An 11,809-nucleotide genomic window follows, 5' to 3' on the forward strand; every position below is an offset into this window, starting at 1 on the left:
GATTTTGATCAGCACCAGAGACTGCAGTGCCAGCCTGTCTAAATCAATTAAAGATTTGTAATATTAACAAAAGGTGCTTGTCATGAAATATAAATATAGACGCATTTGTGAGAGTCTCTAAATTGCTGTCAGGAGTTAATGTTTAAGTTAAGTGTACAAGAATTTATCTATGGACAAAATAAAGAATTAATCCTCACAACAGACTTGATATAAAGAGACGTTTTGAAAAAAGTTTTTTTTAAAGACTACAAATCCCTGCAAACTTCCGGTCGCAAGCTCGTTCACAGAAGCATTTGATTGGACAAACTCAGTAAAGCGCCTTATGATTGGTTGACGGTGGCCATGTTTGTATTTCCAGCTGGTAGATGCGGGCTAGCTAGCCGGTTAGCTACCGCTGCATTTGGCTCTTTCTTCGGGGTGAAACATTGAAGAAAGGCCGTGCCACCCCGTTAACACCGGCTTATCTGACAGTCGCAATGCCGGTCCACTCGCGGGAGAAGAAAGAAAGCAACCACGAAGAAATGGAGGTGGACTTTCCCGAGCAAGACGGCAGCACCACAGACGAGGAGGATACCGTTAGCTCGTCCGTGTCTGAAGATGGAGACAGCTCGGGTGGGAAAAATAGGCCTTGAACATCAACCGACAGTTAAACTCGTGTTACATACTCGAGTGTAATTTATATGTTTAACAGTGCGCGTGATTTCTCTTAAAAATGGGCTGACAGGTTGCTTGGGTGTGAAGTGCAGTGTGGGGTTGTCATGTGGATGAGGATAAAAAGCAGTTGTGGTGTGGAGGGGTTGTCAAAGCTGTCATGTCTGTATGTGAACAGAGATGGACGATGAAGACTGTGAGAGGAGGAGGATGGAGTGCCTGGATGAGATGACCACACTGGAGAAGCAGTTCACTGACCTGAAGGAACAGTAAGCTCTCTGACATGTTTCACACTGAAAGCAGCTCTGACATCTGGGACTCACACTCTGAGGTGTTTGTCAGATTCACTGGGATATTCCCAGTGACATGGAGCGTGGGTCTTGGTCCATTTTAGCCAGTATTACTGGTCAATATCATGGATTTGTCTTGTTGCCTTCAGGCAGTTTGTATAAAGTACTGGTTCTGAAATGGTGTTCCAGTATGCTGTGAGGCTGTGAGTCTAGAGGCCTATACTACAAAATAAGTTCAACATACCCACGCAGCCATCTACCAGTTTGCCCCAACATAGAGGTTTGTGGAGCGAGATCTGGAAACTATCCCAGCTGTTACAGGGAGGGGGAGACATGAGCGTAGTGATGCTCAAACACCGCTATAAACACTGCAGACTCGCTCACTATCTGCACACTGAAATCCACACACGATAGTTTGACATAACCTGCTCTGGAGGAGGTTGTAGATTACCATGGCAATGTACCCCGCCATGACCTGACTGGGACTTCTGTGCATGATCTTTGCTGAACCTACGACGTAACCTATACAAGTGGCCGATGTCATTGAAACATGCTTGTGCTAGTGCATTACATGCTATTTACCATGTCCTTTCTCCCCTCCGTCGTCCCCCGCTCTTTGTTGTGGTCGGTTTTTCCAGGGTTAACATATTTGTCCCTCTAGTTTTCCCACTGCTTTTGTCCCACAGCCCTTCTGATAGTAACAGCAATCAGTGCTGAAGGCCAGTTGCAATAGTTGTGGGCTGCCTCAACTGGTCGTGTAGCTCCATTTCTAGAGAGGTGCTACATTTCACACCAGGTTGTGCCATAGATTTCCTGCTGAAGCATAATTCCCCAGTAAGAAGTGAGTCATAACACACCCTCGTAACACTGAAAACCCAAAGGGTGAACCTGGATTTGCATCAATAAGCCCCAAATCTTGCTTCACAGTACAGACCTCCAGTGTGCCTTTGGATTCTGTGTCATTCCTGGGTTATTACTGTCCAGTCCAGGTACTTACTTATGTCATATTTGGAGAGATTTCTACCTGTCATTCACCGGGCCGGGCCATGCCAGTCACATTTATACATCAGTTCTAAAATGGGTTTGACAACAGACATTACAACACAGTTTTAAAATGCAACTATCTGCTGTTCAGGTTGTATAAGGAGCGTTTGAGCCAGGTGGACATCAAGCTCCAGGAGGTCATGGCCGGTTGTGCCCAAGAGTATCTGGAACCTTTAGCCAACCTGCAGGAGAACATGCAGATCAGGACCAAAGTGGCCGGTGAGTCTATAGTTGTCATGGAGACGTATAGGTCTGACTGTGACCTTGACATACAAAGTTTACATTGTAGTTTGTGAACCCAGTTGGATTAACAGTATTTCTGCAAATATTACTTACAAAATAAGGTCTGACCTCCATCTAAGTCACAAGTCCAAGCAAAGATGGTCTGACTGAACAATACTGAATCATGCAGGCTGGAGAAATTAGGTGCATCCCTGAAGTGAACTTGTTTAACAGCAGTAATCTCCATCAGAGCGTTTCTGTAGCTTCTTCTCAGATTTCCACAGATTTCATCTGTGCTTCAAGCACGTGTGTATCGATCTTGATTTATGTGTAGAGATCCTGATCATTTAAAGGGTTCACTATATTTTCTTGGCATTTTAAATGGGAATATAAACTTTGAAATACTATCACCTCCTTTATGTACAACTCTCAGCTACAGAAAAGGATCTTGTCCTTCCTGCAGATTAGATTTGTATGATTTTTTTCCAGGGATCTACAGGGAGCTGTGCTTGGAGTCAGTAAAGAACAAATACGAGTGTGAGATCCAAGCAGCGTGCCAGCACTGGGAGGTGAGAGGCCAAGTTAAAATACATCTTGTTCAAAAACACAGAATTCTTTATCTTTTTTCTTTCTTTTGAAGTTTCAAATACGTCTGTAATTTTAGATTTTTGAGATGTTTTGCTTAATTGTGGAGTAAATTCAACTCAATCCTACTAGTTTAAGCTATTTGACCATTTTTGCTCAGTATTGTTGTGTGTGCGTGTGTGTGTGTGTGTGTGCGTGTGTGTGTTTTCTGCCTTCTAGAGTGAGAAGTTGCTGCTGTTTGATACTGTGCAGAGTGAGTTGGAGGAAAAGATCAGAAGACTGGAGGAAGACAGGCACAGTATCGACATTACCTCAGGTAGCAACAAGAACATCCTTTTTTATTATTCTGTATTTTTATCAGGTATTTATCCAGAGTTTAGTCAGGAATTACCAAACATTTGTCAGAAGTTGGGTCTATGGTGACCAGAGATGGGCAGTAACGCGTTACCTGTAATCTGATTACTTTTTTCAAGTAATGAGTAAAGTAAGGGATTACTATTGCAAAAACAGTAATTAGATTACCGTTACTGCGTTACTAAAACCGTGATTTTATTGCGAGAATGTCTCATGACAGTGACGTAAGCGAGTGCGATGTTAGTGACAGCAGCTGTGTGCAGATCAACAATGGATCATATATCGAGTGCAGAGAGAGTATGAGCGTGCAGCGTTTAAAACGTGGAAGTACTGACCTTACTTTGAGTTTGATTCCATAAAAAGTGACAAAAACACTAGTGTCCGCTGTGGGTGGGAAGAAAACGTCTAAACTTCCGAGCAAGCACCGAGTAGCTACGACGTAATGGGAAACTCACAGAGAAACTCGCGGATTCTTCCACTGACCGCTGCACACCTGCACCAGGGTAAACCTCCGCCTGCCCCCAGTCCTGCTTTACAGGTGAAAATAGAGCAACAGGACCGCTGAGTCTTTGACTTTATTTATTTTCTGCTGTGTTTTACTTGCATCTATTTGAAAGACTGAGTGTAAACACAAAAAAAACATTTATTTTATGTGCTGGAATGTGCAGAAAATAGGTTTAAATGTTAAACAAATTTCTTCCAGTCAGAGAATGTTGCATATAATTAAATCTTTGCTTGATGCATAAAGTTAAAAGATTAAAACTAATAAAACAAGGCAGAAAAAGTAGAATTGGGCTGAAAGATCTATTGCTTTATCACCTATTCAGGTTGTAAATCGTGTTTTTACAAAGTAACTAAGTAATTAATTACTTTTGAAAATAAGTAATCAGTAAAGTAACAGGATTACTTTTTGGGGGACGTAATCAGTAATTAGTTACTCATTATTTTTCAAGTAACTTGACCAACACTGATGGTGACTCACATTTAGGTTGCCTAGCTGTACTATACTGTAAATAAAAGATGGACGGGTACAGCTTTAATTCTGCAATCCTCGTGATGACCTGCGGGGACCCACAGCTGCACTGCTCATCTGATTTATAATCCAAGTAATGACATCGGATGAGTTTATTGTCAGTTAAATCTACACTGTTTCAAAACAGACAACCCCAAAACAGGACTGTTGTTTCACTAGTTTTGCATTCGACCAGGGTCAGTGTCACTGCTCGTAGGTGATCCTACACAGGTGGCCTGAGGGATGGACATTGTCTGGTGGAGCCTTCCTGTTCTTATGAGTATAGATATCCAGCATGATTTTGATCCTTGTTGAAATCTGATGTGTTGTTTTGAGCAGTGTAGAAGGAAGTGGTCAAACGCACAGCTGTTTTCCGCTCTCTCTCCGTTCTGCAGAGTTGTGGAATGATGGATTGCACTCACGGAAGAACAAGAAAAAGGACCCATTCTGCCCGGTCAAGAAGAAGAAGCCCGTTGTTGTTTCTGATATCCTTCGCTGCTGTTCTGTCCTTGTCTCATTCATCTCCACACACAGACGTGCTGTTAAAACCAATGTTTTGTTTGTTTTTCCTGTTTTTTTCCTCAACTTCTATCACGGCCTTATATTGTTTACATGCTGCAAGACCTGGATATCCTTGAAGACTGGACTGCAATAAGAAAGGTATTCTTCTGAAAGCAGAGTTTGTCACCTGCTGAATGTGTCCAAGCTGTGATTTAACCTTTCAAGTTGTGTCTGTGTCCTCCCCTCACAGGCAATGGCATCACTGGGGCCCCACAGGGTGAAGGTGGATGGTAAGGTTCAAGGTTCTTCAAGGTTCTTTATTATTTGTCACATGCATAGTTATACAAGTATAACACACAGTGAAATGTAGCCTGACACGCTAAGAGTTTCTCCTCGTCCTTGGTTACAGTCGATACCTGGCTGAGTGTGGCGATCGACCCGCACTTACACACGAGGGGTTTTGACTCAGTACTTTGTGCTCAGAGGAGACTCCCTCCTTTTTTAGAAGACTTTTTATTTCTTTTAACCTTACTCTGTCCCCGTCGCTTGTCTTGAAACCTCTCCGTCTCTTCCTCTCTTTCCTGCTCCTTCTCCAGTGCCTGCAGTAAAGCCTGACAGACATCACCACGTGGCACGCTCCGAGGACGGTCGCCTTTTCTATGACAACCAGTGGTACTCCAGGGGACAGGCCATCTGTATCAACAGGAAGGACGAGTACCCAACTAGGTGTGTGGGAAGGGGGTTTATTGGAAACAGCTTCTAGTATGAATTCTGAATGTGTGTGCGTCTGCTCGTGACACACTGTGCAAGGCTACGTGACTGAATGGCTCTCTAGTCACATGCTGGGGAGACAATGTGCCTACGAGGCTGAATGTGGCTGCACATTCTGCGTCGCGCCCTGTGTGCCGTCTGGAAAGGATGCGCTGTCAGTTGAAGGCACGCAATGATGCCACATCACCTCCCCCTCGCTTTTACCGCCACCACTGAGTGGCGAAACAAGCAGGTGGCTGTTATGAGCAGTTAGAGCTGTGATATGGCAGCCATGCACACCAGACAATATACCCCAGGGCAGCTGTGGCTACGACTGTAGCTGCCTCCACCAGTGTGTGAATGTGAGAGTGAATGAATAGTGAAATTGTAAAGTGCTTTGGGTGCCTTGAAACGCGCTATATAAATGCAATCCATTATTATAATTATTACAGGTAATGTACTTAAACTTATACAAATACACAGGGGCCAAGTTAAGTATTAAGAACTGTAACAACAAATGCAGCTGTTTTCTGCAGATGTGTTCCAGCACTGTGCTCTTGAACTACCATCTTCAGCAGGCTGAGGACGACAGTGTAGTTGGAGTAGCTCTGACCATGTGATGAGATCCTTCCTGTGGAAGCAGCTCAGTAATGAACCTGAACATCACTTCCTTGTCTGTAGTAGAAACTCATTTGTTTTATGCAGGTGTGAACAAATTCTTCCTGTGTCTGCCTTTCACAGAAAAGGTGCTCAACATATCTGCTGTACTGCAGTCGTAGAGGAAGCTCTTCTAATAAAGGACTGAATGAAACGTTTTACAGAAGGATGATGAAGCAATTTACAAGCAGTTAAACATCTGGTCCTTTTTTAAACCCTTTACCAGGGTTAGAAATGACTAATCTACAGTATATTCCACTTCCAGATCTCATGTAACAGTAGTACAGTAAAAGGATACTGCAACAGTGACAGAAGTACAAGCAGTTTCATCCATGTGTAGAATGAATCGTGTTTCCAGTAATGCTGCAACAAGGAGCCAGTCAGAGCAGCAAATGAGCTGCTGAAATAAAAGCCAGGAGAAGTGCTCACATGACCAACACTGCTAACAACAGACACCTGATATACTTGGACAGCTATTAATTAACTGGTCAAAACATCAGAAGGATAAAATGTTCATGTTGTTATTTAGGTTTTAGTCCTCCTGTGCAGCTCTGGACTCGCAATGATCCAGTTATTTTTGTTCTCCTGCATCAGGGATGACCTGTAGACACCTGAGGCTGGGTGTATGAAACGCTCGTATGTTTGCAGCTCAGATCTGTGAGATCCAAAGTGTGGACACACGGTCTCAGATTTATACACTCTTTGTTATTTTAGATTTAGAACTCATTATTAAACTTATTAAACCACAAATTAGGCCACTACTTATTAAATTGTTCTGCCAGTTTTATGGTCAGTTTTCTTCATTCTTCACTATTATTTGCCAATGATTGGAACACAGAAGTAACCCAATGACAACAAAATAAAAATATGTGTTTTTATAACTGTCTTTAGGAAACTATGGCCATTCAGTGGAATATATGAAATGGTTTGTTGCTGTTTTTCAATTAAGCTCATCTACTCGCTCCTGCTCATCCTAGTTTCAACCCGTCTGTCCACTTGATTGTATAATGTCTGTATTAGAGCAGTGTTTTTTGGTGTTAGTGTTTTTTCTCTGCTTATAGAAAGTGTGCAAGCTAACGGCTCAGGGAGAGTAAGTGAGGTCACTTCTGCACTATAGACTGTATTTAAAAGATGGAGCGCTACCACGATGCCTCCAACAGTTTAGATACTTTCACTGTGCAGCAGGGTTTAGGTGTGCGAAGACGTCTGGAGCAATTTCCTTTGGACAGATGAGACCAAAGTGGAGATGTTTGACCGTAATGCACAGGTCCAACATATCAGCACAAATGCCTCATACCATACGCACAGTGGTGGAGGTGTGATGGAAGGAATCAGTTTGCCCAGTCACAAGTCCAGAGATTATATCAAAGTGATTGATATGCTGTGGCGGGATATTTAGGACAGCTGTGCATAAACGAATGGCCACGAGGCTCTGTTGTAAAGACGAGGGCCAAAAACCCTGAACGACAATGTGAAACACTGATAAACTAATCAAGAACATGTTTAGGACGCATCTATTAAATCTTTATTGTTTTCTAACCAGAAGCCTGCTGAGCATTACAGAGCAGGTTTGACTTTGGCTTCCTGCTTAGTAGCTGCGTCCTCCTGTGTGTTTGCACACAGTCATCACACACGTCTTTGGCATCTGAGAGGACTGGGGGGCGATTGTTCACTGACGTTGTTGTTGTTGTTGTTTTTTGTGTGTCATGCAGTGCCATCATCACCACCATCAACAATGATGAGGTGTGGTTCAAACGACTGGATGGTACCAAGTCAAAGCTGTACATCTCCCAGCTGCAGAAAGGCAAATACACAATCAAACACTCGTAAATGAAAAACACGGCCACATACAAAAACCATCATCTCTGCTGCGTTTGTCTTTCTCAGTGTCCTTTTCCATGTGGTATTTTTGTACATTTTACTACTACTGCAACACACATACACATCTCATTTCACTCCCTCTGTGCACAAGTTGCAAATACATAAACTGACCCTTCTGCTATAAGGAGACTATCTTCTCTGTAAATATGTATATGTATCTTATCGACAAGGTCACAAAGTGTCATTTTCTCTGGAACGGAGATCAATGCAAAGTGCTGCTAAACAGAAAGGTGAAGAACCAGAGCATTAGCAAACTGTGAACCACAGAGCTCAGTCGCGTGCCTTTCTGAGACTAGACAATGCCTCGGCTGATGGAGGGGTTTTGGGGGGGGGGACAGAAAGTCCTGAACAATATCAACGCAGTGAAGCCATACTCTGTACTGGGTTAGCACCAGGAGCGGGAGAAAAGAAGCGGGTCAGCGAATGTGTGAGTGAGAAACACTAACGCCATCAGCAGTGTGTTTGATTTGCCTCTCCAGACGCACCAGTTACACTTGAATTTCATGCTCGTACAGAGCCTGATAGATCTGTATTGGGATCCCCAGGGACCCCAGACCAACTTTAATTTAGTTTAAAAAGTGTAACAGAATCAATATTATGTGAGTAGTTATATTATGAACACCATGAGATTAAAGCACCCCAGAGGATTTATTGAAGGGCACTGTACTAAACAAACTCTTGGTCTTTTAGGATTATCTTTTTTTCCAGCACTACATTTTATTTAACTCCAAAGTAGGGCTGCCACAAACGATTATTTTGATAGTCGACTAGTCACCGATTATTTTTGCGATTAGTCACTAATCAGATCATCATCCATTGGATGTAAAACGTACAGCTTATTGCACCAGCAGCATCTGCTCTTATATAACTATCATTAGCTTACAGCTTTAAGTGTTTCAGGTCTGTGCTAACTAACAATAAAGACAAGATGATAGTTTATTCAATTTTAATGACATTTGCAGATTGTTTCGGTGAAGTTTAATAAACTCCTTGCTATCTAAAATATAACAGGACACCGGAGTATATTCTGGAGCATCTCACACTTCTGATAATCAGCTGTCTGCTTGAGTTTATTCAGCTGTGTAAAAACTATAACTTTAATCTCAGCCAAACCGATTTACTCAGGAACAAATAAAATACTAAAAAAAGCCAAACAATAACATTTTAAGTTATCTAAGTGACTCATATATCATGTTTAACCTGAGTAGTGAAAGACAGCGGTGGGTTTGAAAACGATTTGCCGGGAGTCCGGTGTTCTCACGGCTCTAGTTAGCCTAGCCCCCGGCTAGCTATCGAGCTAGTGGGTAACAGACGTCTCCGAAAACGTCGGAGCGCTTTTGAAAATATGCGGTGTCCTGATAAACTGAGCAGATATTTGAGGTTTACACAGCTACATTCTCGCCTGAAAATATGTTAAACGTTTATTTTGTGACCCAGAAAGAATAATAAGAGTAACATTAAAACTAACTAGCTACCGCCATTGTTGGAAACTGAGCTGGGCCGCGCTATGAATTCTGGGACAGAGCTACTTCTTCTTCTTCTGGGTTTAATGGCAGCTGGCATCCTTGTACATGCAGTGCTGCCATCTTCTGTTTCAGTCCGTTATTACACTCTTAAATCCTGCTACTTATTCCTGCGTCTTTTGGGATCTTACAAAGCTTCAAACGACGCGTCGACTATTAAATCAGTCGTCGACGATTTTGATAGTCGACTAATCGTGGCAGCCCTACTCCAAACCGATCAGCAAGGCAAACACGACAGTTTAAATTTACGACAAAGAGAGCTGCCCTGCACATACAGACGTCTGTGTGGTTTGTGATTCTTCTGTCTGCCTCCTGTCATGTTGCCATTTCTCTGACAGTGCCTCAAACTTCCAGACTTTAGGTTTAAAAAAGAAAAGAAAGAAACCTCCACCTCCCAGGTTCGAGCTGCTTTTTTATGTGCTGGTGGAGTCACAAAAGACTCAAATCTGTAAATCGTTCCATTTCATGCAGTTTTTATGTTGTGTTCCCCGTCCTCCCTTCTTGTCCTTCATGTCACCCCTCTGTCCTTATTCCACTGTCTTCTTCTTTGCTGTAAGTAAAAAACAAAAAACAGTTTGTCAGCATTGATGTATTTGATGTGATTTTGGTTTTCTTTTTTATGCGTGTGTACGATCCATCCAATCAGACGTCCCTTCATACGTGTAAATTAGGTTCGATTAACTGAAGGAGATCCTGCTTTGCATTGCGTTTACCGTGCTCTTTGTTTTTTATCTTTGCAAACATGTTTTTAAATGATGACTTGCCAACAGTATTGTAAAGAGAGGTGCTTGCAACATTCATAAAAGATGAAAAAAAGTATGCGTAGTCCTGGCGCATCAGCGTACATGTTTTTCATTTGTTTTTTTTAACCTTTTTATGCATCACGGTTCTTTTTTTCACATCACAGCTAAAAAGAAAAATAAATAAAAATGTGATATTGTGCCAATGCATGTACAACTGATTAAAGACTTTGTGTCATTTGATTTGAAGAGTCTAATCTGCACATTCACATCACCGTGGCCTGACCTTCATATGCTAGTGTTAGCTTCACTGTTCTTTCTATACTTTTAAAGAAGAAGGAAAAGGAAAGCGTCTGTGCTTTGAAGTGATTACAGTATCACTGTGCACTGCTCAGCTTGAGTCAAGCTAACTTCTTTTGATTTTGCAGCTTTAGATGAAAAAAGAAAAATTTGAGCTTTGCATAGAACTGTTATATCCTATTAGATTTGGCCTAGCATGCACAAAAAGCCCAGATACAATCTTACATAATACGCCACTGAACAAAGAGAGAAAGTCCCTGACGGTGCTCAACCCAAAGTGACCTCTGAGGTGCGGCGAGCCAGGCTACGCTCCTCTGTGATGGAGGGAAAAAAGTAACGTAATTTGAAGGTATTTGCTGATCTAGTGTTGTTGGATAATGGCTCTTTGCTCTGCTGTGCTGTTCAAACTCTCAGTCATGTGTTTCTGCCAGAGGGCCAATCACTAGATTAACACCACATTCTGATATTGATTGAGAATTGGCGCTGATGTACCACTTACCACATACAAGAAACCACTGCAGCCTCTGATTGATCTATCGGGAGTATTGATCAGATGCAGCAGTGCAGCCTGGAATTCAAATATTGTAAATCAATATTTACCATATTTTCTATGGCATATATGCACCAATCGGGTATAACATTATGACCACTGGCACATCTGAATAAGACTGGGATATATTTGGAAGCAAGTGAACATTTTATTTCAAAGTTCATGTGCTTAGAAGCAGGAAAAATGGACAAGCATAAGGATTTGAGTGAGTTCAGATAGATGACTGGGTCAGAGCATCTCCGAAGCTGCTGGAAAAATAAATGCTGGCTTTGATCGAAGGGTGTCAGAATCATCACAGTTTGTATGCTGCAGACCAGTCAGGGTGCCCATGCTGACTCATGCTGGTCTGGTCTGATGAATCACGTTTTCTTTTATATCATGCAGATAGCCGGGTGCATGTGCGTCACTAACCTGAGGAACACCTGGCAGCACTATGGGAAGAAAACAAGCCAGCAGAGGCAGTGTGATGTTTGGGGCAATGTTCTGCTGGAAACCTTGGGTCCTGCCATCCATGTGGATGTTACTTTGACACGTACCACCTACCTAAGCATTGTTGTAGACCATGTGTACTCTTTCATGGAAACCCTGCCAGCACAACAAGTTTGAGGTGTTGACTTTGCTTCCAAATTGCCTCGATCTAAATCCAATCCAATCAATCATTTGTAGGATATGCTGGACAAACAAGTCTGGTCCACAGTCCCACCTTACAGCTCACAGGACTAAAGGATCTGTTGCTAACATCTTGGTGC

The 11,809-nt window shown here is 42.4% G+C and overlaps 1 protein-coding gene across 1 annotated transcript; it reads left to right on the forward strand.

Moving 5' to 3' along the window:
- Nucleotides 1–331: 331 nt before the first annotated feature.
- brms1lb (BRMS1 like transcriptional repressor b) lies at nt 332–8,697 on the forward strand. Its single transcript, XM_026142659.1, has 10 exons — nt 332–612; nt 830–920; nt 2,077–2,204; nt 2,697–2,776; nt 3,012–3,108; nt 4,554–4,643; nt 4,754–4,818; nt 4,910–4,949; nt 5,256–5,385; nt 7,779–8,697. Exons 1-10 carry the CDS (start codon nt 477–479, stop codon nt 7,894–7,896), a joined length of 975 nt encoding a protein of 324 aa, XP_025998444.1. The 5' UTR covers nt 332–476; the 3' UTR covers nt 7,897–8,697.
- Nucleotides 8,698–11,809: the final 3,112 nt, after the last annotated feature.

Source organism: Astatotilapia calliptera, chromosome 15, assembly GCF_900246225.1.
Source record: "Astatotilapia calliptera chromosome 15, fAstCal1.2, whole genome shotgun sequence".
Classification (NCBI taxonomy): domain Eukaryota; kingdom Metazoa; phylum Chordata; class Actinopteri; order Cichliformes; family Cichlidae; genus Astatotilapia; species Astatotilapia calliptera.

Excerpts from the sequence above, each read along its gene's own strand:
- brms1lb (XM_026142659.1), top strand. The coding sequence starts at position 477 with ATGCCGGTCCACTCGCGGGAGAAGAAAGAAAGCAACCACGAAGAAATG. Across the intron at positions 2,777-3,011 it reads CAGCGTGCCAGCACTGGGAG|AGTGAGAAGTTGCTGCTGTT; the intron begins GTGAGAGGCCAA and ends TCTGCCTTCTAG. Across the intron at positions 3,109-4,553 it reads CAGTATCGACATTACCTCAG|AGTTGTGGAATGATGGATTG; the intron begins GTAGCAACAAGA and ends TCCGTTCTGCAG.